The following is a 25,687-nucleotide window of genomic DNA, read 5'->3' as shown; positions in this document are numbered from 1 at the left end:
CCTCCTCATTAATTCTAAGAGTGCTACCACCTAAGCACATATTGACCATCCTCCCCACTTAGTAGGTCTTCACCCATCTAGTAAGGTGATGGTCGACATTGTAATTATCTAATGCTGATATAATGCAAGAAGTATCAGCATTATGAAACGCCCCTTGGGTATCAAAGAAGCAACCTAGTGTATATTCATTATTAAATGATTTCTCGATCCTGCCTATTAGTGAGTGCAAGGCAGTTTCCACTGATTTTCCTGCTAAGTTGCAGGTGGTAACACTTTCATGATCTTTACTCTGAGACCAGAAATGTAATCAACTTAAAGAACCACGGTGACCGAATGGTTACGGCTTCTGATTTGTATTTGCCATGCTAGGTCAGTTCAAATCCTAACTATTGTAATTGTCAATATGCAAAAAGTATTGTAAAAGTGATTTGACCATTTTTCAGCTGGAACTAAAGCTCTCCTGGCTCCTTTACAACAGGAAATACTTAACTTAATCTAAATTTTAAATTAATTACTACTAATCTAATCTGGGATGAAATTTTAATCAACCAGCAATTATTTAATTTTTTTTTAATTCAACAAACTAATCCTAGTATTCTTTATAAATGAAATTATTATCCTTGGTAATATAAGTTTATTAAATGAACAAATTGAAGTATATACTTAAAATAAACATTGATATTAACCAGACAATTTGAATAAAACCACAAATAACTTTAACTTCATGCCTTTAACATATATAAAAGTCATTTTAATTTCACAACCAATAATTAAATATTATAACTGATATAACCTGAAACATAACGCATTATTTTAATAACATGTTATTAGATAAAATTATAAGTTGTGATGTTTGAGTAAATTGTCATTTGTTCCACTATTACAGATGATAATAATCAACAGATATAAATCCGATGAACCATGATCATTAATTATCAAACATCTGACAAGAAATAAAATCGATGAAATAAAAATGTGCTAAAGTTCTGTTTTCTCATGTCCTTTCTGCCATAGTGAACCAAATACAAAATTTACTATTTTTATACAATTATCTTTTACAAAATGTTCTTGTTATAGTTTTGGACATTTCTTTGAGACAATATAAATTAAATTAAATAACGAAACGTGTTAAGGCTTGCAATTGAGTCTAATTTGAACCGAGTGTTTAATAAAGCATAGCTATGTTGAGAACGCTTGTTCAATAATCTCTTGGAAGCGTTTTTGCTTTAATTGCGTAAACAAGTACGAGCTAAACCAGAGAGGTCATCTTAATCCAAAAATAAACGCAAAAATAAAATATTTACTTACAAAATAATTTTGGTGGCACAATTACTGACTCAGTCCATTCCTTATTTTCACAGATATTTATACAAAGTTATGACAATAAAATAGACAACAACAAAACTGAATGATATTCAGTTTTTCCTTTAACATACCTTACCAAAAGACTTCAGTTTGGTTTAAAATAAAGGTAACCCACATGCCACATCTTTTTTCACTAATGACCAGATACCTCAAGGTTGAATACACATATTTAAAAAAAAAATAATAATAATAATAAAATAAAAGGGAGTCAAAAAGTTCAAATTACTGAAAATAATGGGAAATACACCACTATGTTATAAGAAATTTACCCTTCTCATGATTTTATGTTTATCCAATGTTTATAAAGGAAATAGCATTTTATAAAAATTTAAAATTATCAATGTTTTTATCAATTAGGCACGCATTTGGTTTCATTTTTAATCTTATTTATACAACAAATGGCTCACTTTTATTTTACAAATATTTATTTATCTTCTTTGTATTATTCATTTGAAAGAAATTCTTAGGCGAAACACATTCACTGAGGGTTCGTTGCTGTAGGTGGTGATGCCGCTGGTGGTTCATAAAGCTGTTTGTTCTTCATTAGGTAAGCTGCTAAGTAGCTGATTGGATCTGGGGGCCTAAAATAAAATCTAAAGTTAGTCAAGAGAACAATCAAGTCTTCAGGTAGATTACCTTTCTTTCACTAATGTCTGCAAGCCTTGGAGAAGTATCGGAACAACAGTTTGGTCGAGGTATTGCCTCGTGGGTAAAGACTGTAAATCGACTTTTGATTTCTTCGTGGGCGGGTGTTCTGCGGCTTCTTTTTCATTTTGGATTATTTTCTACAACAAGAAAACTTGTCATTACAAAAAAGATTTCAAAAAATGTAAAGATACTCACGGCTGCAACTTCGGAAACACCATTTGTCGTGCTTGCAGGGAGCTTTTTTTCTACTGGTTGACCTGGTTGTGGCACTGTGGTAACATTTGGGGCGTCTTCTAAAAAATTACAATTAACAAATAATCATACAAATGGTATAATTATACTTCCAGACTTTAAAAAAAATTGCAATCAGAAGACAAAAAATTCATTATTCATCAATAAATAGAAAATTGTAGTATTTCGTTTTGTTAACTCTAAGGTAAATCTGTAATTTGGTCTGCTTATTCTCGCTGGTTTGCACTATCAGATTTTCACCATCGTCAGACCAAATTACGGGTTTATCACACCACAAACTACAGAAGGAAATTTTACTATCTACAGTGAAATTTAAAATAAATTTAAAAAAATTTAATTTCAGAGTATATTCAATCAAACAAATTATGAACAGGGTATAATTTTTTCTATAAATTTATTGACTTTCCTCAAGAAAAAACAACAGCAATGATCTAACTAAGAATAATTTTAATGGCCAAAACTTAGTGAACTAGCAGAACCAAGTTTGGGTTGGTACTCTGAGAATTTTCTCGGAGCTAAGCAAAATGTATGATTATATAGCATATACTTTTATCCTTAGATTTGTGTATTTTGCTCAGAAAAATTCTGTTAGCAAATGGACAGGTTGTAAATCTCGTTTCACTATCACCTCGAAAATTCAATATGTTTGAAACCATACGTTTCAGAACTGTAAGTAGAAAAAGAAGAAATATTAATAATATATTCAATGTCTTGATGAATTGGGTATATTCCTCGAAAACCTGATGATGAACAGAGTGTCTCTCAAATTGACCGTATTCCTGACTTTTTATATTAAAGATTGATATCAATCATACCAAGATAATTTAAAAAGTAATAATTAAGGAAATTATATAATTCTAAATTGAAGTAATAACAATAAATTATTATTTTACACATTAATATTTCTTATAGATTGATTTTTTCCTCCTGGATCTCCCACGTCCCCTCAATAGCGACAAAAAGAGAACAAACACAGTTTTAATGGAAATAATTACAATTATTTATGACAAAGTTATGAGCGGTGTTGCTGGGTTGGTTCTCCAAGTACCATTACATAGCATACTAAGCTGTCAATTTATGGGATTTTCACCAAGAATATTGTTAGGAATTATGAAACAGCTGTGAACTTATATAACCCATAGCTCATTGAAGTAATAACAATAACTGATTATTACTGCTTTAAATGGGTTCAACCCCGCCCCGAGGAATATCGAGTACTCTGGGGGAGTGAATGTGACCAGACTTCTATGTTTGTGGCGATATATATGTTATGTATTGTATGTTGTGTATCTATTCTTAAATTGACAACCTGAGGTACTAACAAGAGGCTAGCTTTTTAAAATAATGGCGTAATATACAAGTAAAAGCAGAGAGTCAGTAACCAGATCGAGATGCTCAAATGGCTGCAGTTCAATACAAAATACGCGAGAAAGACAGGAAAGAGAAGGAATACATGCGGAGGGCCGGCGATGACCTCAGCTGTTTGTCGGCCCATAAACCTTCCACTTTATATATATACTGCTTTAAACATATAATTTTGAACAAAATAAATATTTCTGTCAAACATTTAACTTGTGATGAAGGGTTAGAAATCGGAATGAATCTCAGATCTGACAAAAAGTACAATCAGCAGAAGTTATGCTAGAAACTTATGTTTTCTTCTGGAAAATTATCAGAAACAATCAAACAGCTGTGAACTTATATAACTCATAACTCATTGAAGTAAAACAATAAATTATCACTTTAACCTCTAATATTGATCAAATTAAATTTTCTGTCAAACTTTTAAGTTGTGATCAGAGTGAACCTCAGATCTGACAAAAAGTATGATCAGCAGAAGTTATGCTAGAAACTTATGAGTTTTTCTTCTGGAAAATTGTCAGAAACGATCAAACAGCTGTGAACTTATATAAACCATAACTCATTGAAGTAATAACCATAAATAATTGTTATTGCTTTAAACATATAATATTGATCAAATTAAATATTTCTGTCAAACTTTTAACTTGTGATGAAGGGTTGGAAATCAGAATGAATCTCAGATCTGACAAAAAGTATAATCAGCAGAAGTTATGCTAGAAACTTATGAGTTTTCTTCTGTACAATTGTCAGAAATGATCAAACAGCTGTGAAGTTACATAACTCATTGAAGTAAAAACAATAAATAATTGTTATTACTTTAAACATTTATAGGGTCAAACTAAGTTGTGATGAAGAGTTAGAAATTGAAGTTTATCTCAGACCTGACAAAAAGTACAATCAGCAGAAGTTACGCTAGAAATTTATGGTTTTTTTTTTTTTTTTTTTTTTTTTTTGGACAATTGTCAGAAATGATCAAACAGCTGTGAACTTATATAAACCATAACTCATTGAAGCAATAACCATAAATAATTGTTATTGCTTTAAACACTAATATCGATCTAATTAAATTTTCTGTCAAACTGGTGGTGCAGGGTTACAATTGTACGTTTATCTAAGAGCTGACAAAAATGTATGATCGGCAGAAGTTATGCTAGAAACTTATAAGTTTTCTTCTGTACAATTGTCAGAAACAATGAAACAGCTGTGAACTTACAACCCATAACTCATTGAAGTAATAACAATAACTAATTATTACTGCTCTAAACATATAATATTTATCAAATTAAATATTTCTGTCAATCTTTTAACTTGTGATGAAGGGTTAGATATCGGAATGATCGGCAGAAGTTATGCTAGAAACTTATGAGTTTTCTTCTGTACAATTGTCAGAAACTATCAAACAGCTGTGAAGTTACATAACTCATTGAAGTAATAATTATTTATTGTTATTACTTTAAACATTTATTTAAATTAATTTTTCTGTCAAACTAAGTTGTGATGAAGGGTTAGAAATCGGAGTTTATCTCCGATCTGACAAAACCTATGATCAGCAAAAGTTATGCTAGAAATCTATGTTTTCTTCTGGAAGATTCCTTTTGAAGATTAAACTGCCGTCAACTTGTAAAAGTCAGTCACAACAATCATGTGAATAACTAACCAAGTATTATGGGGCCGAAACTTAAAATTAAGCCTAATTAAGAGTAAAGGGTTAAATATTAAATTGTCTATGACGAAAAGCTAAAATTTTTAGTCTAATAAGGCGTTCTAGGTGTTTAATTTTGAGAGGGCAGGAATTTAAATTAAAATTTTGTTAATTTTGAAGTTGGAAGTGGGCAACTGGGACATTGCGAAACAAGCTTTTCTATAATTATTAACCTAAAAATATTTTATCCCTTCCGAGAGAAAATGAGCGCATTTTTAAAACTGATATTTTAAATTTGTAAATCCGTCAATTTAGTCGGATAAAACGAATTAGAACAAGGTTGAAAAATATTACCAGCCACCGCGGTTGACATTTTCTCAATCCTGACAGCGAAAACCTGGTGTAAAGGGAAACGATATCGCTTTTGTCCTCGTCGGCTTTAGATATAAAACGCTGCCGGCCCTTTGAAGGGAGAAACTCGAGTGCAGAGGAGGCCCTTTTTTCCGATCCACCGGGAAGAACTTCAACGTCGATTTGACCGAAGGGACGGCGAGCAATTCAGCCTTGCCTGGATTCTCTGCTGAAACTCCGAAAGTAAACTCGGCGGAAGGTTAACTTTCACAGGAAACAATTCATTTTTAGTTAGTTCGACGGCCGTAGGATATTAGAGCAAATTGGGCCTAATCAAACTATAAATCATAAAAAGAAAGAAATCTATTTAAACAAAGAAAAAACCTAATTAAAAAACAACATATGTTCAATGATTCATTAGAGATTTTTGTATGATTTATTTTTGTTCCCATTCGGTCACTCTAGAGACCAACAAAAAGACAAACATTGCTCTAGTTCATTTTCACTCAACTTTCGATTTTTTCTTATTAAGTCAAAATTTTGCCATAAAGATTAAAATTAAACCAATTATTTTTAGAATTTTTAATAATTAAATTAATCCAATAAATCATCTATAATAAAGATTTATCTTCTTGTCTAAATCTTGTAAGACTAAGTCTTGTCTAAATCCTCTTGTAAATCCATTATTTCTGAACAACATGAGTTCATGAAAAAAAATCTTTTTCTTCTAATTTGTTATTTCAAAACTATATTCTTGAAACTTTCAACAAATCACCTGCTGATGTTGTACAACACAGAATTTTCTTAATTCTTTGACACTATTTTTTAACTTGCATTCTAAGGTTTTGGTCCTAATTTGCTGGAATTGTTTTTCTTGCACTACTTGATTTTTCCAATGCATTTGGTTTCAAAGATTCATTAGAGATTTTTGTATGATTTATTTTTGTTCTCATTCTGTCACTCTAGAGACCAACAAAAAGACAAACCTTGCTCTAGTTCATTTTCACTCAACTTTTGAATTTTTTCTTATTAAGTCAAAATTTTGTCATAAAGATTAAAATTAAACCAATGATTTTTAGTCTTTTTAATAATTAATTTAATCCAATAAATTATCTGTAATAAAGATTTATCTTCTTGTCTAAATCTTGTAAGACTAAGTCTTGCCTAAATCCTTTTGTAAGTCCATTATTTCTGAACAACATGAGTTCATGAAAAAAAATCTTTTTCTTCTAATTTGTTATTTCAAAACTATATTCTTGAATCTTTCAACGAACATCTCCTGCTGATGTTATACAACACAGACTTTTTTGACTGTCTTTGACACTTTTCTTTAATGATTATTTGGAGATCGTGAGATGCGGTCTGGTGTGACGTAGTTTTCAGAAAAACATTTTCTTTATCGTGCCAGCGTTTTGATCTTTATTGAGATCATCTTCAGGGCCTGGGATTTATAAACATTATTTAAATTTTACAAATACATGTATGATGTTTAAAAAAATGAATATATACAATGCTAGACATTTTAAATTCAATCAAAGTATTTGTACTCATTCAAAGTGTTTGTTTTCCCTGTAGATGTGTCACTTTTGTGTGTACAAATATTTTAATTGAATGTAAAATTTTTAGCATGTACAAATTCATTTTTTTCACATCCTACTTGTATTTGTAAATTTTAAATAATATTTATGAATCCCAGACCCTGAAGATGATCTCAATAAACATCAAAACGTTGGCAGGATAAAGAAAATGTTTTTCTAAAACCTAAGTCACCCCAGACCGCATCTCATGATCTCCAAATAATCATTAACTAACGGTCACTAAACACCACACACTTTTCTTTAACTTGCATTCAATGCTTTTGGTCCTAATTTGCTGGAATTGTTTTTCTTGCCCTACTTGATTTGTCCAGTGCATTTGACTCCATAAATCATACTTCGCTTATTTGGACACATCTTTTCTGTTTTTCTTCTACTTCTCCCCATCTATCCGACAGGAAAAAATTCAAATTTTTTCAAAATAAATTCCTTCGTACTTTTATTTCAAATTAAACTGTCACAATGATAAAACACTCTCTCATGCTCCCATTAAATCTTACTTCAAAATTTCCAATCTTAGCTGCAAAAGAACGTGTTTTGAGATTATTTTTATTTTCAAATTAATTAATAATTGTATAGGTTCCCCAGAAATGTTTGGCAAACTTGCCACCTCAGAAATCAAAAAATATATTTTCTGAATATAAAGGAACAAATTTTTCACCACTCCCCAATGCATATGCAATACTGTTGATTTATTTAATACTTCTGTTTCCTCATTAAAACATCAATTACTTAAACCATAATAATTTTATTTAGTTAAAAAACCTAAAACTTTACTATGGATTATAGTATATACTACTTTTTCTTTTTGTCGTTTCCTTTTGTCTTCTTTCTCCTTCTTATTTCTTTTCTTAATATGGTTTCATCGCTCAATTATAAACAATTAATATTTTAGAGAATCTATTATTGTCATTAATGTTTTGTATGTTATGTTCTATGTTTTATTATTACTATTGTTATTATTTTACTGTTTATAAAACTAAATTTATTTCAAAGATATGAACATGTAGTGGAGCTTAAAGCCCTATTTGTACCTTTGAAACAAATAAAATATAAATGGTTAATAAAAATTAAAGTGTGATGTTTTTTAAGCCAAAACAAACAAATTTTTACAAAAATGATGTCATTGGATGACTAATTTTCAATTAATAAGTGTTTTAGTTTTACGGTATCTTCATCTTAGTAGATATCTTTTCTTCCATAAACATTTGGCCATCTGAACATAATTAATTTAGAACCAAGTGTATTCGTGCTATTTCCGATTTGTTTTCATTATTGGTTTTTCATTTTTCAACTTAACAAATGCTGATGATTATGATGTTATCAGCAGAAAATTGTCAGTGACTCATCATATATCGATATTGCATTGTGATTTGTGATTCGTTACCTCCTCAGTGAAAACTCCTGAGTCCTGTTGTCTGTCGTTCAAAAGCCGACGAACTAATCTAGTCAAAATTCGCCCAAAATTTTTGTAAGGTAGTGTAAATGTTTAGCCAGTCGAGTTTTACGAGATCATTAGAAGGATGGTCAATTTGAGCGATTTCGATTGGAGCTGGCAGGATTTCTGCAATAGAGATTCATTCGTTGTGTGGAACACAAAGCACAGGGATTTTGATTTATGCTTCCAGTTCCTTATTTTCCACATACCCGTCCTGACTCTGGTCGCTGTCTTTTCTGCTTATTACACAGGAGCTTTGTTCTATTACTTCAGGAGGTCTAGAATAGAGAAATGGGTGTTGAGGGTGAGGACGGTGACAACCCTGGTCCTGGCCGGTCTGCCGGTCGTTTGCGCTTACATGGAAGAGGTGATGTTCCCAGGTCATCTGAAGCCTGTCGACTACCTGTTGGTGGCGATCGAGTGCTTCGCCTGGCTCATGCATTTCTGCTTCCTTCTTGTCCTCTGCAATAAACTGGGCCCTAATCTCCGGGGACCGGTCTTCCTCGGTGTCATCTGGGCGGTCAATTACATGCTTTCGTGGGTCAGCCTTCATTCGAATTATTTGATCGTTCAGGACCCGGACTCTGATTTGTACGCCTCAGGTGTGCCGTTCCGCTTTTCCATAATTAAGGTTGTAGTCCAGTCCATTTATCTTTGTACGCTTATACCATCTGGGGCGATTCCTGCTCAGCTCCAGCACTTTCAGTCACTCTGCAATCAGGTAAGCAGACTCACATATATATCTTTAAAAAAAATCATTTTCAAAAAAACATTCCGTTTTTCAAGAGTTTTTATTAAAATATGTAACTTAAATCTTAGCTTAGTGTACTGAATTTTAATACCAATGATACTCGTTAAAATGCAAAAAATAGTAATCCATTTATGTTTTAATGGTCTAATTGACCAAATTACTTCTTTCAATTAATTATTCCTTTTATGTAAGGTCTTGGTTGAGGTGAAAAAGTTAGTGTCATGAGCGGGGATAGGGAAAAAAGAGGCAGACACAAGTCCTACCGCACCTCGACCTGTGGTGCTCCCCTGTTTTTTTATAACTCACTGGCCAGCTTCAGGTTGTTAATCAGCCTCCACAGCTTTGCCAGCGGCTCCTTAGCGTAGGATCTTGCTTGTGATTTTTTTTCCTGTCCTTGTTTCAAAAACATGCACCTATGTGGACCTTTACCTCCTCTCCCTGGCAGTATCTTCTGTCTATAGTCCCATCCGGTGCATGTGCTCCCTCAAGTGGTAGTACCCCGTCAGGAGTCCTACCAGAATCCTGGTTCGGTTGCGGTTGCCTTCCAGTAATTCTTTTGTAAGTTTTGTGATGGTCCTTCTATGAATCTCTTCATGTGCCTCATACCTGTGGTATTATTCCACCAGGTTTGGACTCATTAAGGATCCATTTTAAAATGGAGTTGCTAAGCCCAGTAGGTTTCAGGGCCCAGAGGTCCATGTTGGCCCCCTCTTTGGCCAACATGTCAACCTTTCCGTTGCCTCTAGGCCCCAAGCGCCCTGGGGACCACGCCAGGATCAGGTCATTACTGTTACGTTATGAGTTTTGTGAGAATGCCATCTTTCCAGAAGGAAAGAAACCACATTTGTCCATGATTGATCAATTCAGCCTTTTCAAATATGTATATAAAAAATACACAGGCTCTGCACTTGACATATTGCTCGACTATAATTTGCATTGTCTATACAGCTGTTTTTCAGTAGCTTTCCCACAGCGGCTTTAATTCTTTTAACAACGATCTTAGCCAAAACTCTGCAGGCTGGTAACATCCCTTATTGTTGCAGGTGGTATATATATATTATATATTATGCGGGGTGAGCGACCAAGACCCGAGGGGTTAAATGCCTAAATGGCAGAGCCCTGTCAGGAGTCCAACCAGAATCCTGGTTTGGTTGCGGTTGCCTTCCAGTAATTCTTTTGTAAGTTTTGTGATGGTCCTTCTATGAATCTCTTCGTGTGCCTCATACCTGTGGTATTATTCCGCCAGGGTTTGGACTTCCATCAGGGCCTCCATGCAATTCCAAACACTTTGCCGTCATCTCGCATGATCTAGGGCCTTTAATGCTGCCTGGCTGTCAGAGAAAATGGCTATCTTCCGGGAATGAATTCCTAGCCTTGTTATTCTCTGGCGCTTGATTTCAGATTGGAAAACAGTAGCATATTTACCTAGGTTATCTGTCAGTTCAATCTGGGTTCATCCCCTAATCGGTTTTGGAACCGTCAGTATATATATTATATATTATGCAGTGTCCATCACAGTGTTTGCATGATGTTTTTTTTACTACTAAGATCGTCCACATAGCCTAGGTAGTCGCATTCAAACCCATGACCTTCGGCTGAATACGCCGCTGCTCTAACTACTTGAGCTATTGTGATGTCAATCCACTCGGACGCCAACTCCTCATCTCAACCTACAACCTTTCGAATTTAACCTCTTTTTTTGTGCCATTTTTTAACTTTTTCATCTCAACCAAGACCTTACGCAAAAAGAATAATTATCCTAAAAATAGTCTTCCTGTGTGATTTCTTACTTGAGGGTCAATGAAAATAAGTATCATTTAATTGAAAATTTTCCCACTTAGATTTAATTAAATATTATAAGTATGGATTTGTTTTTAAGCTAATGTTTAAATTTTAAAGTCAGGAGAGCAATCTCCTCCCATAGGTGCTTATACGAGATTCAGGGAAGACCTCGATGTGAATTATTTGGGAGTGGCTATGGAAGGCTGGAACAGTTTGGCACGGCTCACATTCTCCTGGGTGAACCCTCTGATAGAAAAAGGCGTCCAGGGCCTGCTGGACTCCACCGAGGATCTGTATGACCTTCCCAACAGTATGACGGTCGCGCAGCTCAACATGAATATGTCCGTGGCTCTCTACCACCACCCCAGGTACAGGAGTACGCTTTTACGTGCACTCCATAAATGTTTTTGGAAGGAGTTCTATGGTATAGGTGTTCTGAAGTTTATCGCTGACGTCTCGGGGTTCTGCGGGCCCATTTTTCTCAATCTTCTTGTTAAATTTATCGAAGACAAAACTGAACCAGTTGGATATGGCTATATGTACGCCATCGGACTTAGCATCACAGCTCTAATCAGTAATTTTTATTTATTTATTTTTTTTAAATCTGAAATGTATGACTTATTTTGCAATTTCTGTTCAGGTGCTTTCTGCAATTCTCATTTCAATTTTCTTATGTCAAAGGTCGGCTTAAAAATCAAAGCAGCTTTAGTCAGTACAATTTACAAGAAGACACTGACAGTCAATACAGTCACTATGTCTCAGTTTAGGTAAGTTTACAGTTAAAATGTTGGAATGTGATATGCATATATCTATGTAATATTTAAAAAAAAAACTTCATTTTGGCTTGGTATAAATAGAAAATAATGGCCTGAAGATCCTGAGGGATATCAGAATCTTTTGTACTGTGAACAGTATTCACATCAACACAGGTGAACTCTCGTTCATACATAGCCATCATCTTGAAGATTTTTTTCTATTGCTAAAATTCTTTCCTTTTCTTTTTTGCATATACAACATTCTTCCTCATTTATCTAACGTGCATATCTCTAAGCCCCTTAAGCCCCAAAATTATTGGGGGACCGGAAAGTAATGCCGTTTCTGCCTGTGTCAATATTCATTTGTCGTTTATCAGCTCATTGTGTACTTCAAAGTCATTCCAAAGTCATTTTAAAGTTAGAATGACTTGTTTACTCGTTAATTAAATCTTTTTTCTTTTTTTTTTCAATTTATGGTGAAATGGCCAAATACCAAAAGAGGTACATAACCAGCATTGTATGCTTTTTGAATTTCACAAGGGTAGTAACGCAACAGTTGCTAACAAAAACATTTACGACGTTAGTTTTTTCTATTCAAATCCAGAAATTTTGATCTTTTCAACTCGTATTGATCAGGAAGTTCAACAACTTTAGACAATGACATGTTAAAGATGGAAGTGGAAGCAGATCCGTGTCAGACAATTGAGGAACTGTCAGACACAATCAACCTTGGCCGACCATCCAAAAACATTTGCAGTAGATTGATAAATTAATTATTAATTAACCGGTGTTTGCTTCAGCAGCACAATACAGAAGCGTTTTTTGATTGATTGATCACTGGATATGAAAAATGGGCCCTCTATGGTAATCCAAAATGCAAAAGGCAGTGGCTCTTTACGAGCCCGATTTACATCCAAAAAAAGGCAATTTTTGTTTATTTGGCGGAGTATTCGTGGGGTTTTTCATTTTGACGTGCTGAAACCTGGAGAAACTGACCTTCTTGACGGCAGACCTTTACTGAGAACAGTTAGATCGAGAAAATCAATCAATTGAAAAGTGCCTAGAAATTGTCAACGGAAAAGGGTTTTTTTTCTGCAGCACGATAATGGAAGACGAACCTGGAAAAATTAATGAATTGGGTAGGAGATGTTGCCTCATCCTCTACATTTACCTGATATTGCACTATTGGATTTCCATTTATTCCAATTGCTACATCATTTTCTAAGTGGCAAAAAATATGAAAATTTGGATAATGTCCAAAATGCCATTTCCAGATTTTTGCTCAAAAACTAATTGATTTTTATCGATCCTGCATTGAAAATTTGTAGATGGCAAAACGTTGATAATGAGGGTGATTACGTCATTGATTAAAAATAAAAACCTGTTAAAAATTTATTTATATAAGCCGATTCATTCTTTATCTTTTAACTCTCATCCTCCTCTTATTGCTCAAGTTCAGATCTGCATATTCGGGAGCAGAATTTTTTCCTGTTGTATCCAGATGAGTAGACGGTAGAGTAAATTTCCGCCTGTATCACCTTTGATTTAGTTTCACCACTGAACTCTGAAGTTTTGACTCTTACAACACTCACTAAATAAAATATTAAATAACATCTTAAACCTGTGCACCTGGGATAATTATTCCAAAATAAAAGGAATATCAATTGTAAAAAATTATTCAAGTCTATTCCTGGTCATTCTGGTATCAAAAACAACAAGACAGACAAATTGACTATTTTAATTAATACTACCTGGGATAGGGTCCTCTTCAGTGACCTCTGCTGTCAAGCCTGGAAGCAAGTTCCTTGGAATAAAAAATATTTACGATGGGAATCCCAGAATTTTCCAAAACTAAAAAACCATTCTAGCCTAGCGTAAAATTGGCCTGAGAGAAGGCCTGAATGAATGGACAAAAAATTGATAATCAAGCTCAATCAGCAAAAATCAGAACATACAAATTTTACATACAAAAAAGTGGTCGATGCATCTTGTCACATAAGGAATAAGGGCTTACAAACGGATCGTAAAATCGCTGCCAAAAATCGGCCAACACGAGAAAATTGAAGTGACCAAACTCCTACACAATCGATATATTGTTAGAAGTCTTAAGACCAGTTTTAATTAATAAATAAAATAAAAATTAACCATTTGCCCAGAAATACTCCTAGTCCTCTTTGTGTAAATTGTTAGAAGAGGAGAACATGGAGCATATAGTTTTAAATTGTCCAATTTACCAACCGCAAAGATCCTTTTATTTAAAGAAGTACGTAGATACAAGTGTAAGTAGTAACAATTTAGAAAAACTTGAGTTCTTGCTAAAATCTGAAGAAAGAAAAGTGTTCAATTTTGTTTATGAAGCACTTAAATTGAGAGCTTTTATTGTAAATGAATGATGTTTTATTGTTGCGTGATGTAATTATTGATTTTAAGTTAAGTGCCATGTAATTATTATTATTAGTTACTTTTTTAAATAGTGTCATGTCAATTTAAGTTGGAAGATATCTTTAATGATGTATATCTTTATTTTGCCATTTGGCTCCCCCACCCCGGATATACAGTATTAATCTATCAAATAAAAATTAATTGTCCTTTATAACAACACTTAATGATCTCTACTCCTTACTAAACAATAATTAATAAACAAAATTATCAAATTCTTAGCACACGTAAAATTTATATAAACACACATATTACACCCTCTCAGTTCTTGTTTCTTCTGCTGGAACCCCATGTCAGAGGTGTGTCTGGGCTCAATCGTGGACCGTACAGGTTTTGGGTGTGAGTCAGGCTGGATTGACGGATGCCTCTCCAGATTCTAAGATGCATGCCATTGCTTGGCTGTGTCGCTGACGATGCATTCAAGGCTTTTTTTTTTTTTTTTGACGGGCTTCCGACATCTAGGTCATTTCAGCCCCCAACTATGTCTATATTCTTCCCTTTCAAACACTACATTCATACACATAAATTCATCCGTACAGTACACTCATTCCGTTTGGTCGGTGGAGTACTTTTATAAATATTCCGTCATCGACCCTGAACACACACTCATATGCTCTCAACATTCGAGGGGCGATGATGACGTTATATTTCACCCTCACCCCTTGACATTCACGCTAATAAATACATGCACTCAGACAAAACATATAGATACAACACATAAGACATATTATATACAATAAAAAAAAACCAATTTCCCATAAAAAGCGGAACAGGGGACTCTGAAACTCGCTACCATGCTCGAGATCTCTTCTTAAGTCCAGCGGCATTAAATTTGGTTCAAAAGTTCCTTGTGTTCTATAAGTCCTTGTGTCAACCTCACATGGCCTATTCTTAACCGGTTGAATATGATCTATCTCTTCAACTTGTCAAATCCTCCAAGGGCCACCTACCATCAGCACCTTTGACACGCGGGAGCTTCACTGGCGATCCGGCCGACCACTCTGTTTTAATCATAGTGTGAATGAATGTGTGGATGTAATTTATTAGCGTGAAAGGTAGCTTATCCCCAATAACTTCGAGGAATATCGAGTACTCTGTGGAAGAGAGAATGTATGCGCAAATGTAATTTAATAGCGTGAATGGTAGGGTTTAACCTCAATTACCCCAAGGAATATCGACTACTCTGGGCTAGTGTGAATGCTAACCAGTCTATTACGTTTTTTATCTTGTTTTTGTGTATTTGTGTTTGTTATTTGTCTATTTTATCCACGATTGACGAGCCCTGATCATAAAGAGGCTAGAAATAGTACAAAGAAAAGAGAGAGTTGGCTACCGTAGTACTATAAAATATCTAAACTCACCTGGAGAAATATAAAAATAAATTAGTATTAGTAATATGCAAGAAAGGTAAAAAAAGAAATGTAAAGCTAAGGAAGAGATGGCTGGCGATAACCGGGCTAGTTTGTCGGCCATAAAACTAAAAATAAAAATAAAAACTATTAAAAAAACCACTACTATTATTGATGAGTACCAGCGTGTTTTTACAACAGAAAATATGAAAAATATTAAAAACTTTATGAACTGTTTAAAATTAAGATAATTTTTAATACATAAATAAAAATAGAATACAGAATTAATAATGTAAATATAAATTAAATATGACATTGATATAACTTAAATTTATGAATAATTATGCTGATTAATATTTTATCTTGTTTATTTAGCATTGTCACTTTGTTTCCTTCTCCCCTTTATTATATCTAAATATTATATTATTAACTAATTTTATTATTGTCTTTTTTCCAATCTTCATATTGAATAGTAAAACAAATTTAAACTGTTTTTAAAATAATATAAATTTTTCATATATGTTGTTGTTTATGTAATATTCAAGCTTGTTTGTCTGGGAATCTCCTGAAAGACAAATAACATACAACTATTTTTTTTTATAGTTTTTTTTTTTAGTACTTTTATAAATATTCCGCCATCGTCCTGAACACACACTCTTACGCTCTCAACGTTCGAGGGGCGATGATGACGTTATATTTCACCCTCACCCCTCGCCATTCACGCTAATAAATACATGCACTCAGACCAAACATATAGACACAACATGTAAAACATATTAACATACAATAAAAAAACCCAATTTCCCTTAAAAAGCAGAATAGGGGACTCTAAAACTCGCTACCTAGTTCGAGAACTCTTCTTAAGTCCGGCGGCATGCCTACACGCTCTCTGTATGGAGCCAAGGCATGACACGCCTCTATTAAGATTAGATCCGACACTAGATTAGAATTTATATATATAATCTTTTGTTCCAAACAAATAATTATTTTGCCTCAATTATTTAAAACTATATAATCTATCTATTTTAGCTAAAAAGAATCATAATTTAATTTTAGTAAAGGCGAAGTTGCAAATTATATGAGTACGGACATGGACCGGATAGTAAACTCATGCGCAAGCTTCCACGCATTCTGGAGCATCCCTTTGCAGGTAATAATTAGCGTTTGGAACGAAATCGTACAAATTTTACACGTTCAATTTAAAATTTCCAGCTCTTCGTCACATTGTACTTGCTCTATCTTCAAGTGGGGTTGTCTTTCTTGGCTGGTATTGCGTTCTCGATCGTCTTAATACCGATAAATAGATTTTTGGCCAAACAAATAGGTTCGGTGAAACTTATTGAGGAATATTTGACAGTTTTTTCCCCCCCAGTGTAAAACTTGCGCTGTTTCAGGTAAATTAAGCGAAAAAACCATGTCGTACAAGGATGCCCGTTTGCAGATAATGATGGAAATTTTCAGAGGCATTAAGACAATTAAATTACACGTCTGGGAAAATGAATTCGTTCAAAAAGTTGAAGGTCTGTTTCCTAGATGATAAAAGAATAGTAATAATAATATATAACCAAATATTGTATTAAATAATGATTTTTAAGAAGAAAGAAGGAATGTTCATCTTTATTTTAAAATTATTATTATTATAATGTTTGAGTTGAAAAATTAGTGTCATAAGAGAGACTCGAACCCACGACCACCAGATCAGTACCCAGGAGGTTGTGAGTTTGCGTCTCGTGTCACTATTTTTCAACTCAATCAAACTGAATAATATTTAAAGTGATTCTTTGGTCAATAGGGCAAATTAAAACATAATCGCTCATTTAAAATTTTTCTTTTAGGTGTTAGAAAACAGGAGATGAAATTTCTATCTTGGAGAAAATATTTAGATGCTCTTTGTGTTTATTTTTGGGCGACAACTCCTGTTTTAATATCACTATTGACATTTGTTACCTACACTCTTACAGGAAATCAACTGACAGCATCAGTAGTGAGTATTTAAAAAAAAAAAATTGAATTTAATTGTACAATTATTGCAAAATATTTAATTTTGATCAGGTATTTACAACAATTGCTTTAATAAACATGTTAATAACGCCGCTCAACGCCTTCCCCTGGGTTTTGAACGGTTTGACTGAAGCTTGGGTATCATTAAAACGCGTCGAAAGATTAATTAAGGTAGATTTTATATTTTTAAGTTATTCATTTTCTAAAGAGTTTCTTGCGTAGATTTGTCACGATTTTTGACCTTTTTTTTCATAATGGGAGGATTTAATTTGTTGCCTTTTTAGTGTAATACACTCAAAGTAAAAAAAGACACTTGTGTTTATTTTCCATAATTACTAGGGGTAAAGATTAGTACACTGCTCCACAAAAAAGTGGCACATTATGAAATTTTGATTTTTTTTAAATTTGACTACTTTAAAAGTGATTTAATAATTATAATTAGACAGAAAGTATTGCTTTTATCGCCGATAGTGAGGCAAAACTGTTTAATTTATAATTTGATTTCAATTCTAATTTATGCAAGAACTCCTATTATTAGTTCAAAACCCGATAAGAAAATATTTAATGCTTTATGAAGCTTCCAGATCGTGTGTTGAAAGCGTATTACGACAAATCTGAAGGTGAAGCGCTGGAAATAATAAATGGTAATTTCTGCTGGAATGAAACAAGGTTTTCGTTAAAGGGGATCAACGTAAAAATAGATAAAGGCCAACTCATCGGTATAATTGGACCCGTAGGGAGCGGGAAATCGTCGATGATTGCCGCCATTCTTTCAGAAATAGAAAAATCCTCTGGGTCGGTTTCAGTACTAAACTACGAAGAAGGTAAATTTCAGCGTTTATTTTAATTATAATATTCACTAATAAAAATGTAATTTAGGATTTGGTTATGTACCACAAACTCCTTGGCTTCAAAAGGGAACAATTTTAGAAAATATTCTTTTTGGCGAGCACTTTTTGAGACATAGATATTGGTGATTGAACAGTAATTTTAATTTTACTGTAATTCTTAATAAAAATCCTTTGTATATTTTATTAGGAGTGTGTTGAATGCATGTGGACTGACAGAGGATATCAATCTGCTACCTGGTAAAGATTCTGCTAAAATCGGTGAAGGAGGGTGTACGTTAAGCGGTGGGCAAAAGGCAAGAATCGCCCTTGCAAGAGCCGTTTATCAAGTATGTTCATAACGTTTACATTTTTTAAAGTAATTTCTTTTCTAAGTAATTATTCGTTTCCTAGGACAAACAGATATACCTTTTAGATGATATTTTATCCGCAGTAGACCCGCAAGTAGCAAAACACATTTTCACACAGTGTATCTGCGGAATTCTTCAGAACAAGACGCGCCTTCTATTCACTCACCAGTCGCGCTTCCTCATAAACGCGGATCATATCATCGTTCTACAAGACGGGAAAATTGTCTGTCAAGGTGGCAAAACCACTATCTGAAATTCAATGAATTTTTAAATTGTTTTATTTATATTTAATAGGAAGGCCTTCAGAGGTTCTACCCAATTATATAGAGTATGTGACTGATTCGGAGCTAGAAATTGACGAGAGTGCAAAAGTCGAGTCAGAGGAAAATCATTCTGATAAAAAATCACCCGAACCTGAAGTTGAAGTTGAAATTGAAGAAAGAGCTCATGGTAAGTGACGTGAGGTTAGTAGAAAATAAATAACAAACAAGAACTCAAGAGAAACGGAATAGTAATTAAAAAGAGGTCTGTTTAAAGCATTGACATTTTGGGTTCGAATCTCAACGGCCCTGAATGCAAACCAAAAAGTACTACTAAACGGATTTTTAATGGAAAACACATCTAAATAAGGTGAAATGTATAGTGGTGAATTGAGCTGAATATGTTAGACAATTGTTTCAAGTTGAAAAAAATTTTTTTTGCACTGGGATGACCGGATTCAGCCAGATAGGGGTGCCCTCGGCAAAGTTGAGTGAGGCCGATTACGTGTGGGGCCCATCTCGTGGTGTCATAAGTGGCCAGCGAGGACAGATGAGCTTGAACAGGTCAGCATGGACAAGTTAGAGTGGAAAAAGGAATTTTTTTCTTTTTGTCGCTGCTGTTGAGCAGAGTTTGTATATGTGTGAGGAGGAATGAGGTAAAAAAGATGTTCAAACTGTTATTTTACACGATTTGGTTTGTTCGTTTTATTATTTTTTGAAAGAGAACTTTTTCTTTTCTTAACACAGAGGAAAAAGCCACAAGAAAATATCCAGGCTGGGTGGATTGTCAAAAGTCTGAGGGATAACAATCATCTTACCTGTGTCTGTGTAATTCTATGTTTAGTCACACTGAAGAAGGCAAAAGTTTGACTACTCTAGTGAGGAGAGGTCAATCAAAATGATCAATAACAACCACATTACTAAACTAACCAAATCAAAATTTGTGTTAGGTGTTTAACATTGGGATGTGATATTTTGGTTATTTGTAAGGTGCTTAAAAATGAGATGAGACATTAATATCAAGATGTGACATTTTAGTTGTTTGTAAGGTGTTTAACATTGAGATGTGACATTTTCGTTATTTGTAAGATGCTTAAAAATAAGATGAGACATTTTAATTGTTTGACATGCTTAAAATCTAGATGTGACATTTTTGTTTGTATCGTGCTTTTAAAATCTAGATGTGACATTTTTGTTTGTATCGTGCTTTTAAAATCTAGATGACATTTTTGTTGTTTGTATGGTGCTTAAAATTAGATGACATTTTTGTTGTTTGTATGGTGCTTAAAATTTGATGGCATTTTTGTTGTTTGTATGGTGCTTAAAATTAGATGACATTTTTGTTGTTTGTATGGTGCTTAAAATTAGATGACATTTTTGTTGTTTGTATGGTGCTTAAAATTAGATGACATTTTTGTTGTTTGTATGGTGCTTAAAATCTAGATGTGACATTTTTGTTGTTTGTATGGTGCTTAAAATCTAGATGTGACATTTTTGTTGTTTGTATGGTGCTTAAAATTAGATGACATTTTTGTTGTTTGTATGGTGCTTAAAATCTAGATGTGACATTTTTGTTGTTTGTTTGGTGTTGAAAATTAGATGTGACATTTTTGTTGTTTTAAAAAAAATGTGACATTTTTTCTTGTGTACAACGTGCTTAAAAACAAGATGTGACATTTTTGTTGTTTTTAAAAAAAGTGACATTTTTTCTTGTGTACAATGTGCTTAAAAACAAGATGTGACATTTTGTTTTTTTATAAGGTGCTTAAAAATAACGAGTCATTCTTTTTTGTTGCTTAATATCAAGATGTGACATTTTTCTTGTTTCTAAGTTGCTTAAAAACGTCGTTCTTTTATGTATACAAAATATAATCACAAGAACATAAAGTTAAAACATTGAAACGTATGGTTTCAAATATAAGTTATCTTTACAGAGATATCCCATCCATTGTTTATAAAAATATGTTGAAAATTAAATATTGAATATGGAATTAAAATTTTTTTTAAATTGGCAATTATTGTATGTTCAATTTTTGTCAAAGTCAAATTACTAAACTAACCAAATCAAATCAATCCGAGAAATTTATGAGAAAAATTTCCTTTCTCTTGAGATCAACAAATGCTAGGTGTAATTTAATTATCTTTCGTAAAGAAAAAATACAATTTTTTTTAGGCTCTATGGATTGTAGAGTGTTTGGAATGTATATAATGTCTGCTGGAGTATGTCTGTGGCCGTTGATTTTAACTTCGATCGTTCTGATGCAAATTAGCCGAAATGGAGTTGATTACTGGCTGTCGTACTGGGTGTCAAATTTAAACTATACACAATTCCAAGGTCATTTATCTTTTTAAAAGGGAATTTTCATATAAATCCTTCTGTTATATATTTATAATTTTTTTTCTCTCGATTTTCAGAAGAATTGTCTTCCAATAGTACATCTAAATATTTAATAATTTACGCTGGAATCGCCGGAATGAATTCTCTTTTTACATTATTCAGAGCATTCCTGTTTGCGTTCGGTGGTCTAAATGCAGCGCGTAAAATTCATAAAAAACTTTTAAAGAAAGTTATTGATGTAATTATTTTACCAGTATTTTCATTAATCTAAATTGCTGATTTATTTTAATATTTTAAACACTTTTAGGCTAAAATGTTGTTCTTTGAAACAAATTCATCTGGAAAAATTTTAAACCGGTTTTCATCTGATGTCTATACTATCGATGATTCTCTTCCTTTTATTTCTAATATACTTTTAGCATCAATTTTTACAGTGCTAGGTAAAAAATTTATCTTACTTAGAAAAAATGTCTGTTTTAATTATATTTTATTTAAAATGGACGTTTCTAGGAACGCTTGCAATGACTCTTTATGGGCTTCCATGGCTATTTTTGATTTTGGCCCCTCTCGTTCCAATTTATCACAACTTACAGTCCAACTACAGATTGACTTCGAGGGAGCTAAAACGACTTACAAGTACGACAATGTCACCTCTTTACAGCCACTTTAATGAGACACTTCAAGGGGCAGCTGTAATACGAGCATTTAGAGTGACTTCGAGGTAAATTAAATTGTCTATAAATAATTCAATTTTTAATTTAATTTTTAACAAAGGTTTATGAGGGACAATCAGTCTTGGCTTGAATCTAATATAAAGGCTCAATTAAGCGCTAGCGCCGCTTCGCAATGGCTCGGTTTACGGTTACAACTCATCGGAGTTGTCATGATCACAGGAGTCGCTATATTAGCTACACTCCGACACCACCTCGATTTTGCCGAACCAGGTGATTACGACAAATAAAAAGTAAATTTCGTTTTACTATTTATCTCAATTTTAGGATTAATCGGATTGGCGATTTCTTACGCCCTAACACTAACGAGTTCGATCGGAGGACTTGTAAACGCAGTCACAGAAACCGAAAGGGAGATGGTTTCTGTCGAGAGAGTTAGCCAGTATTTGAATAATGCTTATATAGGCCTGGAGGGAGAAGACAAATCGCCCTCGTCAGTTGTTATTCCTTTCGGTTGGCCAACACAAGGCGTCATTTCTTTTCATAACGTATTTTACCGATACAGGTAAGAACTTAATTTTTTTTTTAAATAATTTGTTGTAGTGTATGGATAAGTAAATAAATTATATACATATACATAGGTTGTTTTTTTTTCATGACATATTAGTATGACTTTTTTTTTAGTGAATCTCTCCCTTATTCCTTAAATGAAGTGACTTTTGTGACAAGACCTGGTGAGAAAATAGGTGTTGTTGGAAGGACTGGAGCAGGGAAGAGTTCATTGATATCAGCTCTTTTTAGATTGAGCGATTTGACTAAAGGGGAAATTTCCGTTGACTTTGTCAACATCAAATTGATTTCTTTGGATCAATTGAGGTAAAGTTTTCACTTAATTTTTTTTAAACGAATAATTAATCGAGTAATCTTAAAATCTCTTAGGTCACGTATGTGTATAATACCTCAAGATCCATTCATATTCGAGGGCTCGATGAGGTCTAACCTAGACCCGCATAATATTCACACTGATGACGAATTGCGCGAAGTCTTGGAAAAAACTTATATGATGACAGCGGTGGAAGAAAATGGGGGCTTGTATGTAAACATCAATAAAGATACTTTCTCCGTCGGACAAGGTCAACTCATATGCCTCGCTAGGGCCATCCTTAAAAACACAAAAGTAAGCGACAAATTTAATAATATTTAAAACCAAACAACTGTCTTGAATTTTTTTTCCTCAGATTATTTGTATCGATGAAGCGACAGCAAATGTTGACGAAGACACCGACAGACTAATTCAACAGACTATAAGAAATAGTTTCCTTCAGAGTACTGTGATAACTATAGCGCATAGAGTTAAAACAATTATTGATTGTGACAGGTAAATAATATGACTGTTTTTTTGTTTTTTTTTTAAATTTGGATTAATTAATGATCTTTTCCCCCCTATAGGGTTCTTGTCATGAAAGATGGGAAAGTGGTAGAATTTGATACGCCGAGCAACTTAATGGAGAATCGTAATTCTCATTTCTACCAGCTCGCACACAACCTGTAAATAAATAAAAACCTAGTTTATAATTTTCTAATATTATAAAACAATAAATAATATTATAAAATTATAGACACATCGATAAAACAGCTTTATCCTAGCAATATATTTTTTGTTTTATAAGATTTATTGTAATATTTTTAACCAAAAATATATTTTTTAAAATCTCTGTATTGTAAACTTAAAAATGTGAATAATAAAAACATAATTAAATGTGATCTTTTAAACACCATTGTTTTTATATAAGATTTATATTTAATGAAAATTGATTGTAAAAATGTGATAATAAATTTTAAGAGTGTTTTGATTATAAATATAGTTTAAAACAACATCTGAAAAATCACATTCCACACGTAATAGGATTAAGAATAAGAACCTTATTTGTACAATGACTGTTATATATTTATAAATTTTATTGGTACATAGTATTTAAAGATATTTTTGTGTCAAATCTAATATATAAATGATTGCTCCAAAATTCAGATTTTTAATCCTGTAACAATTATACCCTTTCCTTTACAATCCTTTTTGACATTTAGTTCATACCAACTTAATCAGTATTATTATTTTTTTATATATATTGTTGTGGTGTTAATTACATCAGAATTGAAGTACTTTTTGCCCTGAGGATTCAGTGTAAAAATTATTAAAAATAAATTTATAATAAAATCCTTATTAAAAATTAATGTCTATACATTGGAATTACATTACTATTTGACATGACATAACTATAGACAAGTTTATGATTTTCACCAATGGCCAGAAAAACAGGTAGTACAATTATTATGTTTATTTTGTTGTATATTTATTTAAAATTTGTTTTTAGGGCTGGACCAACTGTCACGGTCATGATTGACTAACAATTTACGTTGATTCATCATTTTATTATATTGTCAATGTCCGTAAGTTAAAGTATTACGTTGAGAGGATATGTTGTACTGTCATCACAAATGATTTGCATTGTAGATGGTAATAAATGAGTGGATGTTTACGGTAACACTAATAAGTTAAATGCTCAAAAATAAGATGCGAAATTCTTTCAATAAGGTGCTTAAAAACAAGATTCGGTCCGTTTTGTTGGACAAGTACTTAACAATAAGGTGAGACATATTTTTATTGCTTACTAGGTAACTTATAGGTACTTATAGGATGTGGCATTTTTGTTGTTTGTAAGGTGCTTAAAACAATACGTGACATTCTTCTGTAAGGTGGTTACTACAAGATATAACATTTTGTTTTTTGTAAGGTGCTTAAAAACAAGTCATGCATTTTTGTTGTTTGAAAGTAAAGTAAGGTGCTTAAAAATAAAATAAGACATTCTTCTTTGTAGGGTGCTTAATATCAAGATGTGACATTTGTCATGTTTCTAAGGTGCTTAAAATCAAGATGTGATATTTTTGTTGTTTGTAAGGTGCTTAAAAACAAGTTGTGAAATTTATGTTGTTTTCAATGCGCTTAAAAACAAGTTGTGACATCATTTTTTGTAAGGTTGTGTTGTTTGACAGTGAAGTAAGGTGCTTAAAAATAAAAAGAGACAGTCTTCTTTGTAAGGTGCTTAATATCAAGATGTGATATTTTAGTTGTGTGTAAGGTACTTAAATTGAGATGAGACATTTTCGTTATTTTTAAGGTGCTTAAAATCAAAATGAGACTTTTTGTGGTTTGTAAGGTTCTTGAAATCAAGATGTGACATTTTTGTTGTTTTTAAAGGGCTTGTTAAATAATATCAAAATGTAATATTTTTGCTGTTTGTAAGGTATTTAACATTGGGATGTGACATTTTGGTTATTTGTAAGGTGCTTAAAAATGAGATGAGACATTAATATCAAGATGTGAATTTTTTGTGTGTGGTGCTTAAAATCTAGATGTGACATTTTTGTTATTTGCATAGTGCTTAAAATCTAGATGTGACATTTTTGTTATTTGTAAGATGCTTAAAAATAA

General features: G+C 32.9%; 2 protein-coding genes across 2 annotated transcripts; one reads left to right on the top strand and one right to left on the bottom strand.

Annotated features, from left to right (window-relative positions):
- Nucleotides 1-555: 555 nt before the first annotated feature.
- LOC106670083 (protein dpy-30 homolog) lies at nt 556-6,058 on the bottom strand. Its single transcript, XM_014400095.2, has 4 exons — nt 5,624-6,058; nt 2,209-2,306; nt 2,002-2,150; nt 556-1,946 (listed from the first exon to the last, which is right to left on the bottom strand). Exons 1-4 carry the CDS (start codon nt 5,640-5,642, stop codon nt 1,844-1,846), a joined length of 369 nt encoding a protein of 122 aa, XP_014255581.1. The 5' UTR covers nt 5,643-6,058; the 3' UTR covers nt 556-1,843.
- Nucleotides 6,059-8,472: 2,414 nt separating this feature from the next.
- LOC106670079 (multidrug resistance-associated protein 7) lies at nt 8,473-23,904 on the top strand. The gene is made up of 23 exons (XM_014400090.2): nt 8,473-9,374; nt 11,304-11,760; nt 11,827-11,953; nt 16,786-16,879; nt 16,942-17,053; nt 17,124-17,249; nt 17,565-17,713; nt 17,782-17,901; nt 18,308-18,554; nt 18,610-18,703; nt 18,769-18,907; nt 18,972-19,161; nt 19,223-19,378; nt 21,362-21,523; nt 21,604-21,764; nt 21,834-21,966; nt 22,037-22,247; nt 22,301-22,470; nt 22,525-22,762; nt 22,882-23,073; nt 23,137-23,374; nt 23,436-23,575; nt 23,647-23,904. Exons 1-23 carry the CDS (start codon nt 8,739-8,741, stop codon nt 23,747-23,749), a joined length of 4,395 nt encoding a protein of 1,464 aa, XP_014255576.1. The 5' UTR covers nt 8,473-8,738; the 3' UTR covers nt 23,750-23,904.
- The last annotated feature ends 1,783 nt before the right edge of the window (nt 23,905-25,687 follow it).

This window comes from Cimex lectularius, unplaced genomic scaffold (genome assembly GCF_000648675.2).
Source record: "Cimex lectularius strain Harlan isolate CLEC.00 unplaced genomic scaffold, Clec_2.1 scaffold49, whole genome shotgun sequence".
Classification (NCBI taxonomy): domain Eukaryota; kingdom Metazoa; phylum Arthropoda; class Insecta; order Hemiptera; family Cimicidae; genus Cimex; species Cimex lectularius.
This window is presented reverse-complemented; position numbering and strand designations above follow the sequence as displayed.

What these genes read in the sequence shown, in the direction of transcription:
- LOC106670083 (XM_014400095.2), bottom strand. An exon ending in GTGTTTCCGAAGTTGCAGCC is followed by an intron (nt 2,151 to 2,208) that starts GTGAGTATCTTT and finishes TTCTTGTTGTAG; the next exon opens with AAAATAATCCAAAATGAAAA. An exon ending in CAGACATTAGTGAAAGAAAG is followed by an intron (nt 1,947 to 2,001) that starts GTAATCTACCTG and finishes ATTTTATTTTAG; the next exon opens with GCCCCCAGATCCAATCAGCT.
- LOC106670079 (XM_014400090.2), top strand. Translation starts at nt 8,739, where the DNA reads ATGGTCAATTTGAGCGATTTCGATTGGAGCTGGCAGGATTTCTGCAAT. An exon ending in ATTTTTGGCCAAACAAATAG is followed by an intron (nt 17,054 to 17,123) that starts GTTCGGTGAAAC and finishes GCGCTGTTTCAG; the next exon opens with GTAAATTAAGCGAAAAAACC. An exon ending in TTGCAAGAGCCGTTTATCAA is followed by an intron (nt 18,908 to 18,971) that starts GTATGTTCATAA and finishes TTCGTTTCCTAG; the next exon opens with GACAAACAGATATACCTTTT.